The sequence below is a fragment of the Bubalus kerabau genome, chromosome X (genome assembly GCF_029407905.1).
Source record: "Bubalus kerabau isolate K-KA32 ecotype Philippines breed swamp buffalo chromosome X, PCC_UOA_SB_1v2, whole genome shotgun sequence".
Classification (NCBI taxonomy): Eukaryota; Metazoa; Chordata; class Mammalia; order Artiodactyla; family Bovidae; genus Bubalus; species Bubalus kerabau.
Genome location: NC_073647.1, coordinates 111,708,671 through 111,717,894, shown reverse-complemented (window position 1 = coordinate 111,717,894; position 9,224 = coordinate 111,708,671). Strand labels below are relative to the sequence as shown.

The following is a 9,224-nucleotide window of genomic DNA, read 5'->3' as shown; positions in this document are numbered from 1 at the left end:
TTTATAGTAATTTTCTTGTTATTCTTTGTATTTATGTGTTTTCAGTGGTAAATTTTTCTTTTCATTTATGATTTTATTTATCTAGGCCTTCTCTCTTTTTGATGTGTCTGTTACTCACTCAGTTGTGTCCAACTCTTTGAGACCCCATGTACTCTAGCCCACCAGGCTCCTCTGTCCATGTGATTCTCTAGGCAAGAATACTGGAGTGGGTAGCCAGTCCCTTTTCCAGGGGACCTTCCTGACCCAGGGATTGAACCTGGATCTTCCACATTGTGGGCAGATTCTTTACTATCTGAGCCACTGGGGAAACTTTCTATTTGATTAGTTCTGGCTAACGGTTTTTCAATTTTGTATATCTTTTCAAAGAACCAGCTCTTAACTTTCATTAATCTTTTCTATTGCTTTTTAGTCTATATTTCACTTATTTCTGCTTTAATCTTTATTATTTATTTCCTTCTACTAATTGTGGGTTTTGTTTGTTTTTCTTTTTCTAGTTCCTTTAACTTAGATTTGTTTGTCTGATATTTTTCTTGTTTCCTGAGGTAGGCTTGAATCACTATAAACTTCCCTCTTAGAACTACTTTCCTGCAGCCCTATAGATTTCTGTGTCATTGTGTTAACATTTTTATCCCAAGATATATATTTTTTTTAATTTTATCTTTGATTTCTTCAATGACCCATTGGTTGTTTAGTAGTATGCTGTTTAGACTCCACATGTTTTTTTTTTTTTTTCTTTTAGTTGTTTTCCTTATAGTTGATTTTATAGTCTCATACTGTTGTGATCTGAAAAGATATTTGATATTATTTTGAGTCCAATCATTTTAAGCAGAAAAATATATCAGACAGCCTGTAGTTTCTTAGGAAGAAAGCACCATATTCTAAAATAATTTTCCATAAGTTTACTAAACATGATTATGATATGTGTGTTTATTTGTAGGAACTGGTAACATCTAAACATAACAAACCAAACAGGCAAACTATTGTGCTACCACTGCCACCACATTTTATGCAAAGGAATGCCAATGTACATGAATTCCAAGCAAGTTAAAAAGAAAAAAAAGCTGATTAGACCTTAGATTGCCCATTGAACGGGATGACAGCCACCGCTGCAGTGGAAACACCAAAAATGAAGAAGAGTGCCTCCAAGGAAGAGAAGCAGCAGTCTAAGCAAGAGAATACAGAGCAGAGCAATGCTGATTCTGAAGAGTGGCTGGGCTGTGAGAGTGATCCTGAACAAATGAGCCTTAAAAAGAGCAACAATGACAATAGATGCCAACTGGGAGATGTTCAATTGAATAAAAAGGATATCCTTTCTAAGCCACACCGTCAGCTATGTAGATCACCCTGCCTAGATCATCCAAGCTTCTCCCAGAGCAGCATTCTACATGATGGGAAGCTTGACTTGGAAAAAGAATACCAAACCAAGATGGATTTTGCTTTAAAGTTGGGTTATGCAGAGGAACAGATTCAATCAGTGCTGAACAAGCTGGGTCCAGAATCGCTTATTAATGATGTATTGGCAGAGCTTGTCAGACTTGGGAACAAAGGTGATTTGGAAGGGCAAGTCAACTTGAATCTGTTAGGGCCTCGAGGGCCCAGCTCCAGAGAGATCACAAGCCCTGAGCTGTCTCTTGAAGATGAAATAGACAACAGTGACAATTTGAGGCCAGTTGTCATAGATGGAAGTAATGTGGCAATGAGGTAAGACTGGTATATTTTCTTTCTCTTTCTTTAAAACTGCCTTGACCTCATAGAAATTGGCTTCCTTTACAATATGGGAGGCCCTTAGTTGTCTGTGATTTGTGCTCCTCTTGATGGAAAGATGCTAAAATGATCCTGACTGGCCTTTTATATTGCCTTTGAAATCGTTGCCAGCTTGTTTTCAAGTGTTCTGAAAGCACCTTAGACATCGGTGATACTTCAGAGGAGATGTAACCAATCAGCATTTGTTCCTCTTGAGGTCCCCTCTCCCACCTCTACTTGGCTAAACAAATCATCCTGAAAATAGTGCTTTTATAATGTCACTTGGGGGCTTACTTGGGAGCTTTCAATAATTCAAAATTTCCAAGCTTACCTCCAATTTGGATCCCTTTGCTTGACTTTGTGATTTGATCTTTCCTTTCTCCCACTTGTTTACATCTCTCATGCGTACTGCATTTATATTAATCTCTTTAACAAACTCCATGTAAATTGTGATGATTCCTACCCCCACTACATGGGTTTATGTCATTTTCCAGTCTATGAGTGATCACCTCCTTATTTCTATACCCTTCAAGTTGTATTACAACCTCAAGTACCATTATGACTTTTCTCATCCCAAATGATTGTCTCTGAGCTGAAGTAACATGGTAGACTGAATAATACTCCCCTAATGAAGTCCACATCCTAATCCTTAGAATCTGAGAATATATTTTCTTACATGATAAAAAGCAACTTTGCAAATATGATTAAGCTAATGACCTTGAGATGGGGAAAATTATCCTGTATTTTATGGTGGGCTCAATGTAACCTCAAGGGTCCTTATAAGAGGGAGGGAGGCAACAGGCTCAGAATGAATAGTAGGTGATTTGATGACAGAAATAAGAAGTTGGAGAGATGTAAGAAAGAGACCGTGAGCCAAGGAATGTGAGCAACCTCCAGAAACTGAAGAAGTTAGGGAAGTATTCTTCTCTGCAGCTGTCAGAAAGAACACAGCTTTGCCAATATCTTGATTTTTCAGGCAAAAATACTGAAGTGTTCTCAATACTGGAGAGTATTCTTAACCCAGGGATCTTCTTGAAACAGGGAATGAACCTGCATCTCCTATGTCCCCTGCATTGCAGGCAGATTCTTTATCTCCTGAGCCAGTGAGTGAAAGTCGTTCAGTCGCATCTGACTCTTGGCGACCCCTGGAGTGGGTAGCCTTTCCCTTCTTCAGGGGATCTTCTCAACCCAGGGATTGAACTCAGGCCCCCCGCATTAGAGGAAGATTCTTTACCAGCTGAACCAGAAGGGAAGCACAAGAATACTGAAGTGGGTAGCCTATCCCTTCCCCAGGGGATCTTCCTGACCCAGGAATCAAACCGGGGTCTCCTGCATTGCAGGTGGATTCTTTACCAACTGAGCTATGGGTTCCCTGATACCACATACAAAAATTAAGAAAAAATTAATTAAATACCTAAATGTAAGACCATAAGCCATAAAATTTCTAAAGGAAAATATAAGCAGAACACTTTTTGACATAAATCATAGCAATATGCTTTTAAACCTGTCTCCTAAAGCAAAGGAAATAAAAGTTAAAGTAAACAAATGGCACGAAATTAAACCTAAAAGCTGTTGCATAACAAAGGAAACCTTTGACAAAATGAAAAGAAAACATACTGAATAGAGGAAAATATTTGCTAGTGATATGACTGTTAGGATTAATGTCCAAAATGCATAAACAGTGCATACAATTCAATATTAAAAAAAAAGCCAAACAATTCAATTTAAAAATGAGCATAAATCTTGAATAGATATGTTTCCAAAGAAGACATACAGATGGCCAATAGGCACATGAAAGGATGCTCAACATTGCTAATAATCAGGGAAAGGCAAATCAAAACTATGGTGAGACATCACCTCACACATGTCAGAATGGCTATTGTCAAATAGACCACAAAAAATAACAAGTGTATTGGTGAAGATGTGGAGAAAAGAAAGCCCTACGGTACTGTTGATGGGAATGTAAAGTGGTATAGCCATTATAAAAAGAGCAAGGATATTTTTCAAGAGAGTAAAAATAGAACTATTATATGATCCAGCTATTTCATTCCTGTGTATATATCTGAAGGGAAAAAAAACACTGATTTGGAAAATATATATATATACGCAGCCCAATGCTCACAGTAGCATTATTTACAATAGCCAAGATATGGAAGCAAACTTAATGTCCATAAGCTGATTACTTAGCCATAAAAAAGAATGAAAATTGACTATTTGCAACAGTATGGGTGAATCTAGAGTGTATTATGCTTAGTGAAAAAGTCAGACAGAGAAAGGCAAATACTGTATGCTATCACTTATATGTGGAATCTAAAAAATAAAATGGAATATAACAAAATGGAAACAGACTAAAGTATATAAAGAACACACTAGTGGTTACTACTGGGAAGAAAGATGGAGGATAGGCCAAATAGGGTTAAGATATTGAGAGGTAACTTAGATGAAGGCTCTTATGACAGATTTGTTTTATTTTTTTATTTTTTTAATTTTATTTTATTTTTAAACTTTAAAATGTTGTATTAGTATTGCCAAATATCTAAATGAATCCGCCACAGGTATACATGTGTTCTCCATCCTGAACCCTCCTCCCTCCTCCCTCCCCATACCATCCCTCTGGGTCATCCCAGTGCACCAGCCCCAAGCATCCAGTATCATGCATCGAACCTGGACTGGCAACTCGTTTCATACATGATATTTTACATGTTTCAATGCCATTCTCCCAAATCTTCCCACCCTCTCCCTCTCCCACAGAGTCCATAAGACTGTTCTATACATCAGTGTCTCTTTTGCTGTCTCGTATACAGGGTTATTGTTACCATCTTTCTAAATTACATATATATGCGTTAGTATACTGTATTGGTGTTTTTCTTTCTGGCTTACTTCACTCTGTATAATAGGCTCCAGTTTCATCCACCTCATTAGAACTGATTCAAATGTATTCTTTTTAATGGCTGAGTAATACTCCATTGTGTATATGTACCACAGCTTTCTTATCCATTCATCTGCTGAGGGACATCTACGTTGCTTCCATGTCCTGGCTATTATAAACAGTGCTGCGATGAACATTGGGGTGCTGGTTTATTTCCTTTTACCAGATGATGCAAATCAGCTAGAACACAAGTTTTCTTTTTGTTTCAGTTGTCAAGAAACCCAGAAAGCATGTAATGCATGACTACAGCAACAGAAAGTCAAGGAAGACTTTTAGTTCCTCCTTTTATGTATGGCGGGCTTCCCTGGTGGCTCAGAGGTTAAAGCGTCTGCCTTCAATGCAGGAGACCTGGGTTTGATCCCTGGGTCGGGAAAATCCCCTGGAGAAGGAAATGGCAACCCACTCCAGTATTCTTGCCTGGAGAATCCCATGGACGGAGGAGCCTGGTGGGCTGTAGTCCACGGGGTCGCGAAGAGTCAGACACGACTGAACAACTTCACTTCACTTCAGTGCTATGTATAAAATAAATAACACACAAGGATATATTTTACATCACAGAAAAATATAGTCAATATTTTATATAAAAAAAAATCTTTGCTGATGTTCAGTCACTAAGTCATGTCCAACTCTTTGCAACCCCACGGACTGCAGCACAGCAGGCTTCCCTGTCCTTCACTATCTCCTGGAACTGGCTCAAATTTATATTCATTGAGTCACTGATGCTATCTATTAGTGGCTATATTGCACACCTGAAACTACTATAGTATTGTAAATCAATTGTACTTTAATAAAAATAAAAAATATAATACTTGAAGAAAGGATTCTGTAAATGTATTCCCTGCTATTAGAATTTATGTCGTGTTCTTAATGACACTAATGGCCACATACTATATTGTAGGAGCATTGGAGTCAGATTTTAATACAGCCATTTATAACTTGTGTGGCCTTGGGTAGTTATTCAATCTCTGAACTCAATCTATGCTCATCTGCAGGCTAAATCAGAATATACAAAGTACTTGGCACAGAATAGATTAAAAATATTAGTTTCATTTTATTTATTTGAAGTCAGAAAATGTAAGATCTCACTTTGTACATATTATCTATAACAAGTGTTCCCAAGTCATTTAACCTTGCTGAACTCTAGTTTTCTCATCTGTAAAATACAGCTTTTATGAAGATTATACAGAACTGTATATTAAAATGTACTTTCAGATAGCCTGCTAAGCAATTCCTGCTAAATATTCCATGTATGGCTCAAAACACTTGCCCCCATCCCCAAAGATGTGGAAACATCCAGTACTGTGCTATGTGCTCTGGGAAAAAAATAGGGACACATAAAACAAGGTCCAGCCCTCAAAGACAATGGGATAATCAAATGAAAAACCTGATAGTATAAGATGCTCTGATTGTTTATGGTGCTAGAGAATGCTTTAATTTCATTTTCTTACATATATCTGTCCAGTTTTCCCAGCATCACTTATTGAAGAGACTGTCTTTTCTCCATTGCATATCCCTGCCTCCTTTATTGCAGATTAATTGACCATAAGGTATGGGGATTTTTTTCTGGGCTCTTTATTCTGTCTCATTAAGCCATGTGCCTGTTTTGGAACCAGTAACATACTCTTTTGATTACTGCAGTTTTGTAGCATATTCTGAAGCCAGAGCACATGACTACTCAGCTTTGTTCATTCTCAAGTTCTTTGGCTATTTGAGGTATTTTTTGTTCATACAAAATTTAAAATTGTTTTTTTCTGTGAAAAATTCCTTTGGTGTATTGTTAGGAACTGCATTGAAACTGTAGATTACATTAGGTATTACAGTCACTTTAACAATATTAATTCTTAGTGAGAAATAGATTTAAGGGACTAGATCTGATAGAGTGCCTGAGGAACTATGGAAAGAGGTTTGTGACACTGTACAGGAGACAGGAATCAAGACCATCCCCAAGAAAAAGAAATGCAAAAAAGCAAAATGGCTGCCTGAGGAGGCCTTACAAACAGCTGTGAAAAGAAGGAAAGTGAAAAGCAAAGGAGAAAAGGAAAGATATACTCATCTGAATGCAGAGTTCTGAAGAAGAGCAAGGAGACATAAGAAAGCCTTCCTCAGTGATCAATGCAAAGAAATGGAGGAAAACAACAGAATGAGAAAGACTAGAGATCTCTTCAAGAAAATTAGAGATACCAAGGGAACATTTCATGAAAAGATGGACTCAAAAAAGGACAGAAATGGTAGGGACCTAACAGAAGCAGAAGATATTAAGAAGAGGTGGCAAGAATACACAGAAGAACTGTACAAGAAAAATCTTCACAACACAGATAATTATGATGCTGTGATCACTCACACTCATCTAGAGCCAGACATCCTGGAATGGGAAGTCAAGTGGGCCGTAGGAAACGTCACAATGAACAAAGCTAGTGGAGCTAGTGGAATTCCAGTTGAGCTATTTCAAATCTAAAAGATGATGCTGTGAAAGTGCTGCATTCAATATGTCAGCAAATTTGAAAAATTCAGCAGTGACCACATGACTGGAAAAGGTCTTTTTTCATTCCAATCCCAAACAAAAGTCAATGCCAAAGAATGCTCAAACTACCACACAATTGCACTCATCTCACATGCTAGTAAAGTAATGCTCAAAATTCTCCAAGCCAGGCTTCAGCAATACATGAACTGTGAACTTCTAGATGTTCAAGCTGGTTTTAGGAAAGGCAGAGGAACCAGAGATCAAATTGCCAACATCCGCTGGATCATCAAAAAAGCAAAGAGAGTTCCAGGAAAACATATATTTCTGCTTTATTGACTATGTCAAAGCCTTTGACTGTGTGGATCACAAGAAACTGTGGAAAATTATGAAAGAGATAGGAATACCAGACCACCTGACCTGCCTCTTGAGAAACCTATATATATGCACGTCAGGAAGCAACAGTTAGAACTGGACATGGAACAATAGACTGGTTCCAAATAGGAAAAGGAATACATCAAGGCTGTATATTGTCACCCTGCTTATTGAACTTATATGCAGAGTACATCATGAGAAATGCTGGGCTGGAGGAAGCATAAGCTGGAACTAAGATTGCTGGGAGAAATATCAATAACCTCAGATATGCAGATGACACCACCCTTATGGCAGAAAGTGAAGAAGAACTAAAGAGCCTCTTGATGAAAGTGAAAGAAGAGCGTGAAAAAAGTTGGCTTAAAGCTCAGCATTCAGAAAACGAAGATCATGTCATCTGGTCCCATCACTTCATGGCAAATAGATGGGAAACAGTGGAAACAGTGGCTGACTTTATTTTTCTGGGCTCCAAAATCACTGTAGATGGTGATTGCAGCCATGAAATTAAAAGACACTTACTCATTGGAAAGAAAGTTATGAGCAACCTAAGCAGCATATTAAAAAGCAGAGACAATACTTTGCCAACAAAAGTCCGTCTAGTCAAGGCAATGGTTTTTCCAATGGTGATGTATGGATTTCAGAGTTGGACTATGAATAAACCTAAGTGCCAAAGAATTGATGCTTTTGAAGTGTTGTGTTGGAGAAAACTCTTGAGAGTCCCTTGGACTGCAAGGAGATACAACCAATCCATCCTAAAGGAAATCAGTCTTGGGTGTTAATTGGAAAGACTGATGTTGAAGCTGAAGCTCCAACTCTTTGGTGACCTGATGTGAAGAGCTGACTCATTGGAAAAGACCCTGATGCTGAGAAAGATTGAGGGCAGGAGGAGAAGGGGATGACAGAGGATGAGATGGTTGGATGGCATCACCGACTCGATGGACGTGAGTCTGAGTGAACTCCGGGAGTTGGGGATGCACAGGGAGGCCTGGCGTGCTGCGGATCATGGGGTCACAAAGATTCGGACACGACTGAGTGACTGAACTGAACTGAACTGAATTCAAAAACAGGGTGTATCTTTCAATCTGTTTGTGTTTTCCTCAATTTCTTTCATCATCTTATAGTTTTCTGAGCACATGGCATTTACCTTCTTAGGTAGCTTTCAGTTCAGTCGCTCAGTAGTGTCCAAATCTTTGTGACCCCATAATCCGCAGCACGCCAGGCCTCCCTGTCTATCACCAACCCCGGGAGTCCACCCACACCCCTGTCCATTGAGTTGGTGATGCTATCCAACCATCTCATCCTCTGTCATTCCCTTCTCGTCCTGCCCTCAATCTTTCCCAGCATCAGGGTCTTTTCAAATGAGTAATCTCTTCGCATCAGGTGGCCAAAGTATTGGAGTTTCAACTTCAACATCAATTCTTCCAATGAACACCCAGGACTGATCTCCTTTAGGACAGATTGGTTGAATCTCTTTGCAGTCCAAGGGACTCTCAAGAGTCTTCTCCAACACCACAGCTCAAAAGCATCAATTCGTCAGCACTCAGCTTTCTTCCTAGTCCAACTCTCACATTCATACATGACCACTGGAAAAACCATAGCCTTGACTAGATGAACCTTTGTTGGCAAAGTAATGTCTCTGCTTTTGAATATGTTATCTAGGTTGGTCATAACTTTCCTTACAAGGAGTAAGTATCTTTTAATTTCATGGCTGCAGTCCCCATC

General features: G+C 38.7%; 1 protein-coding gene across 1 annotated transcript in view; it reads left to right on the top strand.

Moving 5' to 3' along the window:
* The first annotated feature begins 771 nt into the window (after nt 1-771).
* Nucleotides 772-9,224, top strand: part of ZC3H12B (zinc finger CCCH-type containing 12B) — a 52,759-nt gene continuing 44,306 nt past the window's right edge. Inside the window, exon 1 of the mRNA XM_055563421.1 lies at nt 772-1,701. Within this exon, the coding sequence (XP_055419396.1) occupies nt 1,094-1,701 (608 nt within the window). The 5' untranslated portion in view covers nt 772-1,093. The remainder of the gene's footprint in view (nt 1,702-9,224) is intronic.